General features: G+C 40.8%; 1 protein-coding gene across 1 annotated transcript; it reads left to right on the top strand.

The window, feature by feature from the left end:
* The first annotated feature begins 139 nt into the window (after window positions 1-139).
* Window positions 140-11,243, top strand: Rdh12 (retinol dehydrogenase 12). The gene is made up of 7 exons (XM_046461750.2): window positions 140-210; window positions 1,826-1,944; window positions 2,464-2,619; window positions 4,080-4,184; window positions 5,389-5,598; window positions 7,445-7,634; window positions 10,163-11,243. Exons 1-7 carry the CDS (start codon window positions 143-145, stop codon window positions 10,263-10,265), a joined length of 951 nt encoding a protein of 316 aa, XP_046317706.1. The 5' UTR covers window positions 140-142; the 3' UTR covers window positions 10,266-11,243.
* The last annotated feature ends 7,096 nt before the right edge of the window (window positions 11,244-18,339 follow it).

Genomic DNA, 18,339 nt, shown 5'->3' with positions numbered 1-18,339 from the left:
CTGAGCGCCTAGGCGTAAGAGGAGCAAGAAGCAGCCAAAGCAGCCAAGAGTTGGAGCCAGATCCTGAGCCCAAGCCAGATTCTGAGCCCGAGCCAGAGTTGCGGTTGAAGCTGGAGCAGCAGCAACTAAAGACATAAAAAAGATGCTGGTTATCTTGGGACTTCTCACCTCCTTCTTTTCGCTCTTGTATGTGACAGCTCCATCCATCAGGTTTGTCTTAATTCAACAAATTATAACACTAGCTTACAAAACCCTGCACTGTAAGGAGAGGAAAAAAAGATACAGGGAAGGAGGCTGAGGGAGAGAAAGTTAGAGCAGAAAAGGCAGGAAATAAAGAGAGGTTATGGATACCATGGTGGAAAATGAGAAGGGAGGATTTGGGCTGTGGAGGTGGGGCCGATTTGAGGTCTGGTGCTAGAGGAAGGCTGCGGGGATGACTCTGTAGGCAGCTCAAGAGTCATCTTAGGTGGAGTCTTGGCTCTTTTACTCGATTCCTTGAGTTTCTCCGAAGCTCACCCTTTCTTCTCTTGTCCCTAATCAAGGTGGACAAGCGAGGTTGTGTGTATGGCAGGGGACATTACCGAGGGACTCATTGTTAAGTACCAGGCACCCTGGGAAGGAAACCAACTCTTCCCTTTGATAACTACCCTCAATAAAAGTTTGGGATGACTCTGTAGCCTGAGACTTCTGGACGTGTTAAAGAAATGTGTACATTGAACAGAGAATTTTTAACTTCCTGATGATAAAGAAGGTTAAATGGACATATCAGGGAAGAAGTGTCATTTTAGGTCCTAGCATGGAGACCTGGGTTCAAATTCCCGTTCTGCCCCCGTAAGAAGTGGCTTTAAGGGGCTGGAGTTGTAGCTCAGTGGTAGAGCGCTTGCCCTGTACACGTGAGGCACTGTTTCGATTCCTAGCACCACATATAAATAAGCAAATAAAATAAAGGACCATCAACAACTAATATATATATATATATATATATATATATATATATATATATTTTTTTTTTTTTTTTTTTTTTAAAGAAGTGGTTTTAACTTCTTTGGGCCATAGTTTTCTCCACTGTCATGTAGAGATAATACTGGAGTGGCTGAGAGAATTAAGATAAATTATGTACGGAAAGCCCCTAGCCTGGTACCTGGTAGCAGTCAAATGATGCTTAGGAATTGTTAGCTGTGCTCTTCTCTGGTCAGGGTTGGGCTCTCTCTCTCTCTCTCTCTCTCTCTCTCTCTCTCTCTCTCTCTCTCTCGAAAAGTCAACAAAGGAAGTTTTCTTTCTATGTGACAAGGGCCAGAATGAAATCTGTAATATGATGGCAGAAAGGCTCTGAGGATTTCCACTCTCTAGAACAGGAGAGACAGCCGTGTGCTGCCCTCTGGGATGTTGTTTTTCATCAGCTAATCACAGAGATGCTTAATGGAGACCTAGGGCTCAGGATCATCCATTCCACTAATGCTCATCACTCATGTCTTTTGAATGTGGGTCACAGGAGGAAGCTGACCCTGGGAACCTGCAGAGATAAGTGTTAGTTGTCTTTGTTATCTGACAAGGAAAGTCCTCATTGGCTCTGTCTCAGGAGCACTTATTCTCTTTGCCCAGGTGATCATTCGTAGTCTCTGGGCCCACGACCTTCCAACTTGCGCTTATGAACTGGACACTACCTTGCCCAGTAGGAAAAACATCTCATGTAGAATATCTTTTTCTGGCCTCCTGACTCCAAAGTAAAAGATATCCTTCTTAGAAGCTGGATGGCTCTATTTTATGCATCTCGGTGTGGATTGGGAAAGATGGCGTGTGATGCTTTTGTTTCCCTTGCTGGCAGGAAGTTTTTTGCTGGTGGAGTATGTAAAACAAACATGCAGCTTCCGGGAAAGGTAGTGGTGATCACAGGTGCCAACACAGGCATCGGCAAGGAGACGGCCCGAGAGCTGGCTCGCAGAGGTGAGTCCTTTCTTTTCTGCCTCTGCACAGCTTTGCCTCCTGCCCTCCTCACTGAGGACTCTGCCCTTCCTCCTGGGCTTGGAAGCTCCCGTGGGAATTTAAAAACCTGGGATTCAAGTCCAACATGACACTAACTTACTCTGGCTTTCAACACCTCCCTTCCTCCCTGTTCCTTCCCTATTATATAAAGTAAGGAAAACAATGATGTCCAGGTAGAATACTTGTCAAGTCAGTTATTCTAATAGGATATGCTAAGCAGCATTAAATACAGGATTGTAAAACCAGCGTTCCCAGCCTGGGGCTAAGCCAACAGCAAGAAGACTGAGCAGTGCTCCCAGGAACATCTGGAAGTGGAAATGTGATCCCTCCACTGTTTTAGGAGTGGCTGGGAGAATGCTCTGTCCTTCAATAATAATAATAATAATAATAATAATAATAATAATAATATAATAAGCTCACTTATTATTCCTCTTTTCAGCCTAGGATCTGAACACATTGCCCTTTTTGTCTTGGCCCCAGGAGCACGAGTATACATTGCCTGCCGAGATGTACTGAAAGGGGAGTCTGCTGCCAGCGATATCCGGGCAGATACAAAGAACTCCCAGGTGCTGGTGCGGAAACTGGACCTATCTGACACCAAATCCATCCAAGCCTTTGCTGAGGGCTTTCTGGCAGGTGAGGCCCCAGGTGGTGGTGAAGAAATCAGGAAACTGAGTGGGAATGACTGTTCTACCCTGGCCCATCTATGGCCCTTGCATCAGAACTATCATGATCCCACTGGGCAGGTTCTGCTACAGGAACCAGCAGGACAGGGAATTGGCAAGAGAATGGTGGGTGGACAAGCTGGGCAGGATCCTTATCAACTCTTTGCTCTGCAGTAGGAGTGTTGGAGGTATCTGCTCCAGTCTGGGCTTGTTCCTTGGCATCAAGGTGTGGCCCTGATGCCACTTTCTTCTTTCATCCAGAAAATCAACCTTCTGTGGCCACAGGCACTAGATGAGTTTGTGCCACTGCCAAAATTCTTCTGGGTCTTGGAAAATGACCAGCTTCTACCAAGAACTATAGAATCCACGAGGGACAGGGACCAGGTCTGCTTTTCTTTACCAGTGGATTCTTAGGACCCAGCAGAGTGGGCTTGGCCCAGAGTCAGTAGTTAGTACATACTTGCTGAATAAATGAATGAACAGTGTCCAAGAAGATATAAGCAACTAAAACTAGAAACTCAATGATAATGGTTACTGAATACCACTGAAATAGGTCCAAGTGAAGGAAGTTATTGACTTCTAGGCAATACCTTGTTTTACAAGAAAGGAGCAGAATGAGTGATAACTGTAATGCCAGATTGTTGGGACCCCAATAGACCTCCAGGAGCCGAATCCTATGCAATCACACAAGAGTCTTTATTGCAAGCTCGAGCCTGGACTCACAACCATTCCCGACGCAGTGGTCCCAGGGAGTGAGTCCCGGTCCTTTGTTCAGTGAGATTTTATAGGTTTTGGGGGGATACTCTATGCATCACAACATCACACAGCAAATCATTTCATACTGCGGGAAAGTTAAACAACAACTCTTAACATTGATTAGCACATTCACTGGTGGGAACAAGTTGGGTAGGGGTGATTGGTTAGTACAAGACGGGGATTCCTTTGAACTGATTGGTTTAGGCCACGAGGGGTGTACATGCTAAACTACATGGTTTCCCAACATATTATCAACTACCATAAACTACCAGGGGGTCATCTGGCATGCCAGGTATTTTCCCTGTCTCATGCTGATTGGTGGTTGCTAGGGGGTTGCTATGGGTCCCCACCTAGCCTAACCGAGTCAGGGACACCTGGTGCCACAGATCTCTCCAGTTATTTGCAGACAAACAACTCAGCAGGGTGGGTGTGTGCCTAGGAGTGCTCTGTAGGCTTTTCCAAAGACAAGGGTCATGCCCCCTTCCTTAGGACAGGCCTTGAGGTAGAAGCTGCTGTTATTTATTTATTTTCAAAAATGGAGTCACATTAGTTTCTCGATAACCTTTCTGCAACAAGAGTGTTTCTGGACAAAGACAAGGGACAAATACTCAGGGCTGTGACAGGTAGCTATTGGTCTCCTCACTAACACAGGCTCTCCTTGGTTGTGCTTGGCAGAAGAAAAACAACTCCATATTCTGATCAATAATGCAGGAGTGATGTTGTGTCCATATTCCAAGACAGCAGATGGCTTTGAAACTCACCTGGGGGTCAACCATTTGGGTAAGTATACTTACATGACTCCAAAATGAAGCATATCCCCCTTGTTCTCTATAGGAAGATGGTCCTATACCAGTGCTGAGAATCTCCAAAGTGGTCCCTTTAGATTTCAATGTTCCAATAGATCGGACACATTGTTGTATTCATTGTCCCTCTCCTAACCAGTATTAAAAAAAAGCAAGGCCTTCCTATCCATACCATTAAGAAGCCCCACATCTCAGCTGAGAATTGTGTGGCACAGTCCTGTAATCCCAGCTACTGGGGAGACTGAGGCAGGAGGATCACAAGTTCAAGACTAACCTGGGGGCTGGGGATGTGGCTCAAGCGGTAGCGCGCTCACCTGGCATGTGTGCGGCCCGGGTTCGATCCTCAGCACCACATACAAACAAAGATGTTGTGTCCGCCAAAAACTAAAAAATAAATACTAAAAAATTAAAAAAAAAAAAAAAAAAAAAAGACTAACCTGGGCAACTTAGTCCCTGTCTCAAAATGAAAAATAAAAAAGTGTTGGAGGTATAGTTCAGTGGTAGAATGCTTATCTAGCATGTTCAAGGCTCTGGGTTCAGTCCCCAGTACAGAAAAAAGGAAAAAAGACAGAAAGAAACCCCAAATCTTAGGAGAGAACATCATTCTTGTATGGGATAATGACAGTGCGAAGTTTGCCAGGCAGGGCCGGCCTGGGGTATGTAGGAATCTGGGTGTGACTGGAGGAATCAAATCCATATGAGATGCAACCAAGTCAAGGGTTGGTCCATGGAGGCAGGCAAACGTCAAGAACTTGAGGTATAAGACATATATCTGGGGGTTCAGAGTTCAAGGTGATGGTTTTAGAGAGGAGTGCATGGAACTTGTTCTGTGATCCCAGGCAAATGTCATTTTCTTTGACTATTCTATCCTTCCTCTGTACATGAGTATACCTGAGTCCACAGTTAAGCAATCATGATCATAGAGCGGGAGGGCTTTTTTCCCTGATCCAGGCAAAGACAGATGTACAAATAAAGATTAATATTGCCTTACCATAGTCCAGCTCTGGCCCTTGCTTTGAGGAATCCGCTAACTTGGAACAATGACCATTAGCACTGAGTTATTCATGGCATCAGAATTTGTTCACACCCAGAAGACAATGAGCTAATGCTGAAGTCCTGTCATCAGTTCCCATACCCTGAGCCTAGGCTGCTGTCAGTCTCTTTGCTGGCTCTCTCTGCAGGCCACTTTCTTCTCACCCATCTGCTCCTCAAGCGGCTGAAGGAGTCTGCTCCTGCACGGGTGGTGAACCTGTCATCAGTGGTCCATCATATTGGCAAGATTCGCTTCCATGACCTACAAGGCGAGAAGCGCTACTGCAGTGGTCTTGCCTACTGTCACAGCAAGCTGGCCAATGTGCTTTTTACTCGAGAGCTGGCCAAAAGGCTCCAAGGTAAGTTTGGAGAAAGGGCCAGGTTTAAAATGACAAAAACAGTGTCGCCTGTCCAGACAGAGGTTCACAGGAACTTCTGAATTTATTTATTTATTTAAAATATTTATTTTTTAGATATAGGTGGACACAATATATTTTATTTCTATGTTCTACTGGGATCGAACCCAGTGCCTTACGCATGGTAGGCGAGCGCTCCACCTCTGAGCCACAACCCCAGCTCCAGAACTTCTGAATTTAGGCTGTAAAACATGTACATTTCAGTAGTAGCTTTGTGTGTTGAGGAGAATGAGGCTATAAACTGTAAATAGAATAGTCTTTGTCTCCAGAGAGCTTAATATTGAATAGGATTTAGGAACTTTATAAAGTTACATGTATGTAAAATTTTATCTTGTATCTATTATCTCATTTGATTTTCACAGCTACCTTTTGTAACAGGCAGAGTGGGTATTATTATTCCTACTTCATAGGTCAGAACTGAGTTCTAAGAAAATGGCTGATTCAAGATTACATGGCAAAACTAAGAGTCAGGAATGGAATGTGGGTGCTTTGCTTTAAATCAAGGTGCTTCCTCCTTTTGTGCCATTTGTTGGAGTCACCTGGGGAGCTAAGCTACAGGGCTGCCACTGCCTGGAGTCAGGTAGGAAGGGCTGGAGTTCAGGCCCTGGGGTCTGAGTTCTTGTTCTACCTCATACTAGCCCTGTGTCTATGTGGACTGTCCAGTTAACCTCCCTGACTGTGTCTCCTCAACTGTAGAATAGGTGAGTCTGGCTCTTAATACTTAATAACTCTGTGCTCCCTGGGAGTTTTGCTCAAGCTATTGGCTCTGACATCTGAGAATCTGGGGGACCATTTACTATAGTGAACAAACCAGGGTTTGAGAACAACAGTGTTTACTTTCAGAACCCCAAGGGCAGAAGAACGGGGTAATCCTAAAAATAAATAATAATTAGAACAGCAATTGGGAGTTTATTGTGCCATACTCTGTGTTAACTAATTTAATCCTCAACATTATTATGAGGTGGGTGCTGTTATTCCCCCTCCTCTTACAAATGAAGAATCAGGTATAGATAATAAATTTGCCCAAGTGAGTTTCCTAGATGAGCCAGAATACCATCCAGAAAGTCCAGGTCTGGAGCCCCTGATCTTTTCTCTACCTCTGGGATGAGACCTTGGTCCTATAATCTGCTAGGTATGACCTTGAGAAATTTATTTCCTCTCTCTGTGACTCAGTTTCCTCAGCTACAAAATGTAAATGGGCATCTTAATATTACCTACTTCACAAACCTCTTTAAGAATTAAATGAGACAATGAAGGTAAAGCGTATTTTATAATAAGTACTGAAAACAGTGGTTACACAGGGGTGTCTGGGGAGCAGGTTAACTTTCCATAATCTTCATCAACACCCTCAATCTACATAAAATATGTAGATTTTTGAGGTGCTGGGCAAATGCACCTCAAAACTAGGCCCCGCTCCTCTACCTTCCAATCAGATCACTACTCCTGAGCCCCTCCTATAGAAATGGTAAAGAAACAACTGTTAATAAATGATATTTCTACTTACTACGTGTTTTTTTTTTATTAGTAGTAATTTAGCCCTGGTATAAAGGTGACATTGAAATAGGAGGACATTGAACCAGGCACAGAAGGCTGAGAAAGCTATAAATCATTCTGGAAGAGATCAATTCATTTTTGGGTACACTCTGCCTGGCTAGCAGTGGTGAATTCTGGACCCTGGGGTTGGGTTTCCTGAGTTCTTTCTTCCTATTTATATGTTTTGCTGCAGAGATGCGCTGCTTTCCTGAGCTCAGAGCATGTGCCTAGTCTCACTGTGCCGTCTTTTCTTTAGGCACAGGAGTCACCACCTATGCAGTTCACCCAGGCATCGTCAGCTCGGAGCTGGTTCGGCACTCATTCCTGCTGTGTCTGTTCTGGAGGCTCTTTTCCCCATTCGTCAAGACCACAAGGGAAGGGGCCCAGACCAGTCTGCACTGTGCCCTGGCTGAGGGCCTGGAGCCCCTGAGTGGCAAGTATTTCAGGTGTGTGGCGGCAGTGTAGATTCCCTCCTCCACCCTCCTCTACCTGTGTATGTGTGAGACACAGGACTCCCTAGGCTTTGCGAGTCCCCTCATTTGTGTCTGATGATGGAAGACAGGTTTGGGTTGGATCTGCAAACAATTCCATTTTCTTTTCCAAGGAAACTTACGTTAGAAAGAACTGCTTTTATAGCTCTATTTTATACCTAGGTGCCGCTTTTCTGTGTAAACTTTGTAGCTTTCTGAAAGCTGTTAAAGACTGTCCCTGGTGTTTATGATATGCAAAGAATATTGTTAGCAGGCTCTCTGGATTCTTTTTCTCCTCTTTTAAAGTTTTGGCTGATTTGATTCATGAATTCTTTGATACCACTTAGCACAAAGTTGTTGGGAGAAGATCATCTCTTTCTCCAGTGTCAACTCTGTCCCAGTGCTGTCGAGATTGGTATTATCTGTTAGAATATAAAAATAGAAATTTCAGTACTGTATCTTATCACAAGCTCAATGTGCAACCTGAGTTTGGGAATAAAGGAAAGACCAGGATTAAATCCCCATCCCATTCCATGACTTAAGTCCTCTCTGCTGTCCCACTTTGTTGAAGGCTGTTCATCAGTGCATTTAAGTGAAACACTGTAAATAAACTCAGTGTCCAATAACAGGGAAATGGATAAATGCTAATAACTAATGTTGCTTGAGCTCTTTATGTGTTTGTCACTCTTCTAAGTGTTTGTGTGTATTAGTTCATACAATGATCAAACTCTGAGAGGTAGGTAATATTATCCCCACTTTACAAATGAAACTGAAGCACAGGATAATGAAGGAATTGCTCAAGTTCATAGAGCTCGTAGATGGTAGAACTGGGGTTTATACCCAGGCAGTCTGACTCTAGAGTGGTTCTATTTAGTGCTATTGCTACTAGCCACGTGTGGCCATTGAACACTTGAAATATGGCTAGTCCAAATGGAGATGTTCTGTAAGTATCAAATGCACACCAAATTTTGAAGACATAGTATGGAAAAAGAAATAAAAATATGACATTCATTATTTTTATATTGGTTACATACTGTAATGATTTGGCCATAATGGGTTAACTAAGATATATTACTAAAACCAATTTCACCCATTTCTTTTTACTTTTTGATTGTGGCTACTAGATGAAATTTTAAATTGCATGTGTGGCTCACATGGTTTGCATCATATTTCTGTTGGACAAATCTACTCTAGAGTCTCAGTGTTTAAGTCACTGCCATAAAGTTGTGATAAAATATTTTGCCATAATTAAATGTAACATTTTCAAATAGTATTTAATTAATGGGCAAATGTTGGTTGTATAATGTTGTGAGAAAAAATGACTATAATACTAAACTATGTAAGTATTTATTGTAAATACATACCCAGCCACTGGGTAGTAGTGCTCACTTCAAAGAAGTTTGGGGGAGAGTTGGATGGCATGTAAAGGAGGAGTTTAGCTTTTTTATTTTAGGTTTTTCTTTATTATTTAAAAATGTTTAGAAGATCATATATTTATTTGTTATTTTTGTAATTAAATATATTTTTAACAGGAGAAAGATATCTTCCTCAAATTAAATGCAGTATGATTCCAGTTTTATATAAAAGACTGTATCTGTTTATACATGAAGAAAGTGAACAAAGTTATGAAGAAAAGCAGTTAATTAATAGACTCTTCTTCTTTTATCAGTACTACATTTTCTAAAAGCCATACAGAAATTTCATAATTAGAAAAAAATATACTATTAAAGGATACAGCTCTGTTGATAGAGTGCTTGCCTAGCATGCACAAAGCCCTGGGTTCAGTCCCCAGCACCACCAAAAAAAAAAAAAAAAAGCCAAGTGTTAGCAGGTGTGGTGAGTGGTGATGCATGTCTGTAATCCCAGTGACTTGGGAGACTAAGGCAGAAGGATTTCAAATTCAAGGTCAGTCTGGGCAACTTAGTAAGACACTGTTTCAAAAAAAAAAAAAAAAGGGGGCTGGGGAAAAAAAAAGAGGGAGGCTGGGGAGGTAGCTCAGTGGTAGATCACTTGCCTTGCATGTGCAAAACCCTAGATTCAATCTTCCTCAAGACTGCCAAACAAACAAACAAACAAACAACCCCTCCCCTCACACAGAGCAACAAAACAACAACAACAAAATTTTAAAAACCATTCTGAGAACTATGTTTCCCCCATCCCTCCCCATTATCTTTTGAGTCCTCTAGCCTTCTAGTATAAATATTTTCATATAACATTGCAGTTATTACAAATATAGCACAATGCCAATTCTGCTCACCATTCTTTGAAATCCATGGTTATTAATTCTGATGCTATATCTTGTGATAGAATACATTAATTAAAAAGCTGATGTATCACCATATCCCAAATTTGTTTTTAAAATTTAAAATATGCATTTTAATATGGTTTCTTTGAATCTAGTACATTATGTATAATATATTTAGAACATTAGAGGAAGAGATCACAAGCATTCCCAGACTGCCAGTTCTCACATCTAATATTCTCCTCCCATCTCTGCCTTCCAGTGACTGTAAGAGGACTTGGGTATCTCCAAGGGCCCGAAATAACAAAACAGCTGAGCGCCTGTGGAAGGTCAGCTGTGAGCTTCTAGGAATCCAGTGGGAGTAGCTAGCTGGTTGAAAAGCCATGGCTTTATCAGGCCAAATCCATGCCATACTGAAAGGGGACCAACAAGAAGGCCAACTTGAAAGTATTATCCTCTTGACTGGCTGCTGCTGCTGCAAATGCTGCCTACTCTGATCCTCCTGACCTTTCTGGAAACCTTGATACACCCTCATGTGATGCTGGCTCATGGCACAAGATGTTCATACCTAGAGACCATTCTTGAAGACATGGAGAATCAGCAATCCTATGGGACAAAAGAACTGAGCAAATCCCAGGTTGGGAATGGGGGTGACAGAAGAGCCTGGGAAGTTGGGTCAATTTTCTCACCAACACCAGAAACACCAGAGTGCATGCTTAAGCTGAGGCGACAGGAGCAGTAGCATTACCTATTTCCAGGGGGCTTTAGGCTCAAACTCTTAATTGACCACTTTCCTCTTTGGAATGCTAGTCCCAACCCTGGAGTGCGATCAACTCAAGAAGATCATGGCTAACCTTGGCCAAATTTGATTTCTTCTTTGGAGCATCGTGGAGCCTGAAGTGAAGCTGGGCCTTTCCATTTTCCACCGTGCAGATGGTTTCTTATTATAGAGTTCCCTTTACCTCAATTTTTAGATAAAATAAAGATTCACATTCATCTTATTGCCTTTCCATTTTCTCAGGGACATGGGCCAAAGAAGGGAAGCCTGCCCACCAGTTTAGTGAGCAGTATCTCACTCTACCCACCCACCCATCACTTTCTTAGCATGTTGTATCTGGGTGCAAAATAAGATGGCACAGTTGGATATTTTCTCAAGTTTCTTCTAGAACTAACATTTTATTAGCTGAGAAGTGAAAGGAGTGGATTAAAACACAACTGCTGGGGCTGGGGATGTGGCTCAAGTGGTAGCGCACTCGCCTGGCATGCGCGAGGCGCTGGGTTCAATCCTCAGCACCACATACAAATAAAGATGTTGTGTCCACCGGAAAAAAAAATAAAAATAAATATTAAAAAAATTCTCTCTCTCTCTCTCTCTCTTAAAAAAAAAAAAAAAAAAAACACAACTGCTAAACTGTACCACAGAGTAAGACCAGAGGTAGGATGGTAGATGGTAGCTGCAGAAAAATCAAGTCCCAATAACCCCTTTCCCTACATTCATAGCTCTTCTTCCTTCTGGCCTCACTCTTCTATACTGTGGACCAGGTGACCTGCTTCTTGACTGAAATTCTGAAGATCACCAAGAAGAGGAAGAGAGATGTAAATAATCTTTCAGCTGGTTGATCCTAGAAACCATGTTTATTGGCTCTAGCTCTAAAGCCTCCAAGAGTATCTGGTGACAAAAAATTTTTTTTTTCTTCAACATCAAGTAGCCTTTTATTTATTTTTTAAGATAAAGGTTTTTTGTTTGTTTGTTTGTTTGTTTTCTTTTCTTTTTTTGGTATCAGGAATTGAACCCAGAGGCGCTTAACCACTGAGCCACATCTCTGGTCTTTTTTATTTATTTATTTTTAAATTTTTGAGACAGGGTCTCCCTAAGCTTCTTAAGGCTTTGCTAGGGCTTTGCACTCATGATCCTCCTGCCTCAGGCTCCCGAGTTGCTGGGATTACAAGTGTGCGACTGTGCCTAGCTCAAGTAACCTTTAAAAAAATTATTATTAAATCTCTCTCTTTCTCTGTCTCTGTTTCTCTTTGTGATGCTGGGGATCAAACCCAGGGTCTCACCCATGCTAGATAAATCCCCTACCACTGAACTACACCTTCAACCCTATTAAAATTTTTGAACACAAAAATAGAGCAAATAGTATCATGAATCCCCATGCACCCAATGTCCAGCTGCAACATTATTAACATGTTGTCAATATCATCTCATCTATTTCCCCCATGACATTTTTTAAGAGGTAAGAGTGGGATATTGTAAAATATCTTGGGGGTATCATACCATTCACTCAAAAATACTTTAGTGGATGTAGGCAGAAGAAACACAACTTTGATGGGCTGCAAGAAGCTGACTCTGGCTGGGCATGGTGGGGCATGCCTGTAATCCCAGCAGCTCTAGAGGCTGAGGTAGGGTTAGGTGATCTTATTCCACAGGGAGCCCTGGAGCTAAGTTGCCTTAAATTGAGGAAAGATTTATGTCTCCACAGTGATCTGTCACCGGATGTGGACAGCTTCTAGGGAGGGAGCATGACCTGGGTGAAACTTCCTTTTTGGCGAGGGCAGGTTCAAGAGAAAGACTTAAATGAGAGCTGTTAGCTACCTATGCTTCTAGCATATGGAGGAATAAGAGCTTCTTTCCTGAAGAAGTAAAACTGAGTGGTGTGTTGCTACATGCCTATCCATATCTATATCATCTGTATCTATCTATGTGACAAAGTTATATAATACCTATATTACATAAAGAATTGCTACTTCTCAATAAAAGAAGACATAAAATCCAAAAGAGAACTTCTCTAAAGATATGAACAGGAACCACAGTGCATGGTGGGACACATTTATAATCCCAGCTCCTTAGATGAGGCAGGAGGATTGCAAGTCAAGGCCAGCTTGGGCAACTTAGGCCCTGCCTCAAAATAACAAATAAAAAGGATGGGGGTCCAGCTCCATGGAAGAATACCTCTGGTTTCAATCCCCAATACCTCCAAAAAATGTGAAAAAGATATAAAGAGGAAATTTACAGAAGAAATGCAAATGAATCTATACTCAAATTAAGATGTTCAACCTCACTTGTGATTAGGGAAAGGCAAATTTAAACAAGATGTTTCGGTATCATCTTTGAGCACCAGCTTGTAAAAATCAGAAAGCTTGGCCAGGTGTGATGGGTGCATGCCTATAATTCTAGTGACTTGGGAGTCTGAAGCAGAAGGATCACAAGTTCCTGGCCAGCCTGAGCCGTGAGACCCTAATCAACTTAGTGAGATAAAGGCTGGGGATGTAGCTTAGAAGTAAAGTGTCCCTGAACCCAATATCTAGTACAAAAAAAAAAATCAGAAAGCTTATAAAATTTTAGAAAAATATAGAAAAATAGCTATTTTTAAACACTGCTGCTATGAGTGGAAGCAATGGTGAAGCCAATTGTTTTATTAATGGCATTGCTTGTTCTGTATTCCCAAAAACTCTGGTAGCTATTTGAATAAGCCTATCTACAAATTCAGCATAAGGTTAATTAGCTCCTTGTATTACCTTAGATATTGACCTTGTAAACATCCATGTCCTTGTAACGTCTTCCATGCCCTAACCGCATCTACAGCAATTTGTATGTATACGCCAGGATCATATGCAATTTGTTGCTGCTGAGCCTCATAAGGTCCCTTTCCTAACAACGTATCTAGATTTCTCTGAGGATAACCAGCTGCTGCATTTTGCCTAGCTGACTCCTTGCAAAATTCCTCATTGGCAACCTTCCATAACAGGTATTGTCCTCCATTTAGCACAGCTTTACACATATTAGCCCAATCTGCTGGCATCATGTTCAAGTCGGTAATGGATTCGACCATGCTTACAGTGAAGGGTGCTTGAGGACCATAGGTTGTTACAGCCTCTTTTAGCTGCTTCACTTTTTTGAAATTTAAAGCATGGTGAATTCGCTGCCCTCCTGCCTGCTCAAATACAGGGCATGTTAATATTGGAGATCCTGTCTCAGGATCCCAACTATCAACTGTGGGGGTTGGGGGCCTCCCAGCATATGGAGGTGGCGCTGTTGGTTGGACACTTACGCCCTCTGATGATAGAAAGGTGTTAGTAGTAGTCTCCTGTAGAGACTTCAAATATGTGCATTTCATTGTACTTCAACAACAACAACAACAACAAAAAAAAAAATAAAATAAAAAAGTGAAGCATGGTATACCCAAAAGACTTAAAATCAGCTTACTATAATGACACAGTCACATCAATGTTTATAGCAGCTCATTTCACAGTAGCTAAGCTATGGAACCAACCTAGGTGCCCTTCAACAGATGAATGAATAAAGAAAATGTGGTACATATATACAATGGCATATTAACCATAAAGAAGAATGAAATTATGACATTTGCCTGTAAACGGATAGAACTGGAGACTACCATATTAAGTGAAATAAGCCAATCCCCCAAAACAAAGGCCAAATGTTCTCTCTGTTATGTGGATGCTAACTTATAATAGGTGGGGGAAGGGAGGGAGGAGAAGGGGAGATTCATGGGATTGGTTGGGGGAAATGGGGGAAGGAAAGGGAATGGGAACGGGAAAGACAGTAGACTGAATTGGGCCTAAGTTTCCTATGTTCATATATGAATATAAAACCAGTGTAACTCCACATCATGTATGATCACAAAAATGGGAAGTTATACTCCATATATATATATGTATATATGATATGTCAAAACACATTCTACTCTCACGAATAAGTAAAAAGAACAAAAAATTTCAGCAAAAATAAATAAAAAAAAATAAAGTTATTCTATAAAAAAAAAAAATAAAAAAATTCAGCAATTTACAGAGATCCATTCTCAAAATAGAAAGGATTGGGGGTGTAGCTCAGTGATAACCCTCACCCTCTGTTCAATCCTAAGTACCAATGCTGTCATGGCTATATGTGACACCTGACTCTGCCACAATCATTTTGAGGCCACCAGTGGAGCTGACCTTGTCCAAAGATCAGGCTCACATGCTGAGGACAGTGAAGCAAAAGATGGAAAGATCTTCAGTTGCTGATGGTGCAGTAGTGAGTCACTTGAATCTGTGAAAACTTCTTGTTATGTGACATAGTAAATTGTCTTTATTACATTTGTGCCCTCATACATGATGTTGAACCATATACAATTGCTAATATTCAGCTATTTTTGACCTATTTTCTTCAGCAATATTGCTGGCCTAAAGCAGATGTCTTCCTGGTCTACTTTCATTACTCTCAATTTCCTCATCTTCCAAGTGAAATTTTGACACCTGTTTCATTATATTTTTATTCACCTCCAATACCTGTTATCTTTAGTTGAGGATATCAAACCATGAGGATTGCTGACCTAACATGCCAGTACAGAGAATCTTAATAGTCTTGGTACGTCTTCACAGGGGTGCATCCAGATTTTAATCAATGTGTACAATCTTTATTTTTTACATATGGATGGATGATATCTATTAGCCAAAACAATCAGCTGAGAAGACCAAAGAAGAAGAACAGTTTGTTCTAATGGGAGGAGGAAGTTAACTGCTGAAAGAAAGCGTTAAATTTTAGTGGCTTACTATATTAAAATTTTATTTCTTGCTCATGTCACAGTCCAGAATACGGATGAGTTAGTTGAGAGGGTGGATTCACATGGCCATTAAAAATTCAGTGGGTCCATCATCTCTCATTTCCTCTGAGTTCTTCACTGGATGGTCTGTATCCAGCTGGTAGATGATGAGAGAACATATGGATGAGTAGTACTGAGATAAATAATAAAATAAAGACATAATTTATTAAATATTATATATTTATTCCATAAAATTTAATTCTCCTGCATCTCAATAAAATCACAAATTGTGTTGTAATCATCCAATAATTTTGTTCACAAGAGGGCAGTTACTTAAAGGAATAAAAAAAGTAATTACATTCAACATATATACAATTTTTTTAATATTTATTTTTTAGTTTTCGGTGGACACAACATCTTTGTATGTGGTGCTGAGGATCGAACCCGGGCCGCACGCATGCCAGGCGAGCACGCTACCGCTTGAGCCACATCCTCAGCCCACATATATACTATTTGAATGTTTTAATAAAAATGGAAATCAAAGAAACACAAAAATAAAAATTTTTAAATGTGTTGTCATTTTTCCTCTAAAATATTTAACTCATCTATTAAAGTTAAAAGGCAATATACATTAGTTATGAATATCAACATTTTAAATAAAAATTATTTAATTAACGCTCAAGTTGTTTAGTTTTTAAAAATTTGATTAATTTTTTTGTGGTACTGGGGATGGAAGCCAGGGTCTTGCACATACTAGGTGATCACTCTACCACTGAGCTACATCCCACCCCTTACTTATTTTTAGACAGGGATTTGATAAATTTCCCAGGCTGACCTCAAAACCTATAATCCTTCTGTCTCAGCCTCCCAAGTAGCTGAGGTTACAGATATGTGCCACCATATCCAGCTCAAAAATTTAATGAATTCTATGAATGTTTACTAAAATAAAATTATTCACAATTCTAATGTTCAATGTTCTAGTTGCCAAGGTAAAAAATGGACATGCACATTACTTTTATACTACTATGTCTACATGTAAAAGTAATATGAGTTGTTTATTATTGCAAAATGCTTTCTAACCTCCATATACAAGTGTTGCAAATACACTTTGGAGTATGAAGAGAAACAAGAAAATAGACCTTCAGCTCTACTGAAAATGATATCTACTTTTACGTACTTATGACATTCATGCTAAGAATGAACTTGACAGATGAATTTGTCTTTTCCTCAATTGCTTATTCAATTCTCCCTGTACTCCAAGATAGCAGCACAATCTACACTTTCAAAGCATTTAGATGCACTGGTTAAGGGGCCTTAACCAGCAGTAGTTGTGAGAGTAGATAAGGGTATGAGGCTGTGCTATGTCAGCACTGAAAGCCAGAGCCTAAGTAAGAGAGGTGATCGTGTATTCTTAAGTAGTTATTGTTTTCTTGTGCATGTTTGTATAATATGGGATTTTCAAAGTGCATGGCCAAAGGAAGGAGACTTTCTTGAATGGGTGTAAGGGCAATTATGTTCTTTTAGTTCATATAATCCTATGTGGCCACTGGAGGCCTAACCCTGGGAATTCCCAAAGAGGGACCTATGATGTGCCAGGTCTACACAGAGGTTTTAATGTCAATCTGGTATGAAAGAATCAAGTGCTCACTGAACATATGAGAATTTTGCCTTAGGAAGTATCTGAGAAAGTGTATTTAAACATAGTAGTAATGGAAGATCACATGAATACTGAAATGGCTATGGATATACCTGGGTCACCCAAAGTACTAACATTTTTCTACCATGCGACCAGCACACTGGTTTCATTAAAGAGGTTTGTGGCATAAAAGTTAACTAGTGAGATCAAAATAAAACACAGACTCAATTACCTTTTTCTATGACCAGGTCCGAGACGGCTCTCACCTCTCTGGCTCACACCTCGAACCACCCGGTAGGGCAGCAAGGCTTACTCAGGGCTAGCAGGAGAGAGAGAGCTAGCACGCCAGGGAGTGGCCTTTTATTGGGGAACAAGAAATTCAGGGGAAAATTCCATCCAATGAAGGTTGAGGGGGGCAGCATTCCAAGGTCAGGGTCAGTGATTGGCCTCAGGGTCAGTGGTCAGTCACACCCCCACATGGACAGGCTCTCGCACCAGGAGAGGGTGGGGAAAGCTCCCACACAGTTTAGCCAGAGTGCCTCCCACCCAATCAGGGAGGTGCCCAATCACGTGCGAGAATGGCTTCCCACAACATTTAAAAGTGTGATGCACAATACTGTGAATGTACTTAATGATACTGTACTGAACACTTATAAAATGGTAGGTTTTATATATATATATATATATATATATATATATATATATATATATACTTCATGCACATTACTTTTATACTACTAAGTCTACAAACGTAAAAGTAATGAGTTGTTTATTATTACAAAATGCTTTCTAACCTCCATATACAATATATATAATATTGTATATATTATATATATATATATATATATATATATATATATATTAGCACAATAAAATTAAAGTCTTTCAAAGATTCTGGAGTTCATTTCTGTTTTTAAGGTTTTTCCATACCTCCAAATTATAGTCCTTTTATTCTAGACTTATTGTTTGTTAATATGGAGTTGGTAGGAAGTATAACTCCAGGATGAGTGTTTACGGTAAAGGGGAGGAGACGACAAGGACCTGAACTAAGGACCTAAGGAACTAAGGAAACTAAGGAACTAAGACGAAAAGGTCCTCACACATGATAAAGCAAACTGGGAAGGTGGGAAGGTAGGGTTTGACTTTCCACTAGACATATGCTTAAGTGCTGAATGAAAAGAGAAGAAACTGCACAGATATTCTAACCCAGGCAGCATGCAAAAGAGTAATAATATCAATTAATATTAATACTTACTGAAG

Source organism: Marmota monax, unplaced genomic scaffold (genome assembly GCF_021218885.2).
Source record: "Marmota monax isolate L192 unplaced genomic scaffold, Marmota_monax_Labrador192_F-V1.1 WCK01_AAM20220418_F8-fsc00001, whole genome shotgun sequence".
Taxonomy (NCBI): domain Eukaryota; kingdom Metazoa; phylum Chordata; class Mammalia; order Rodentia; family Sciuridae; genus Marmota; species Marmota monax.
The sequence above is the reverse complement of the archived record's forward strand: the minus strand, read 5'-3'. Positions and strand labels throughout refer to the sequence as shown.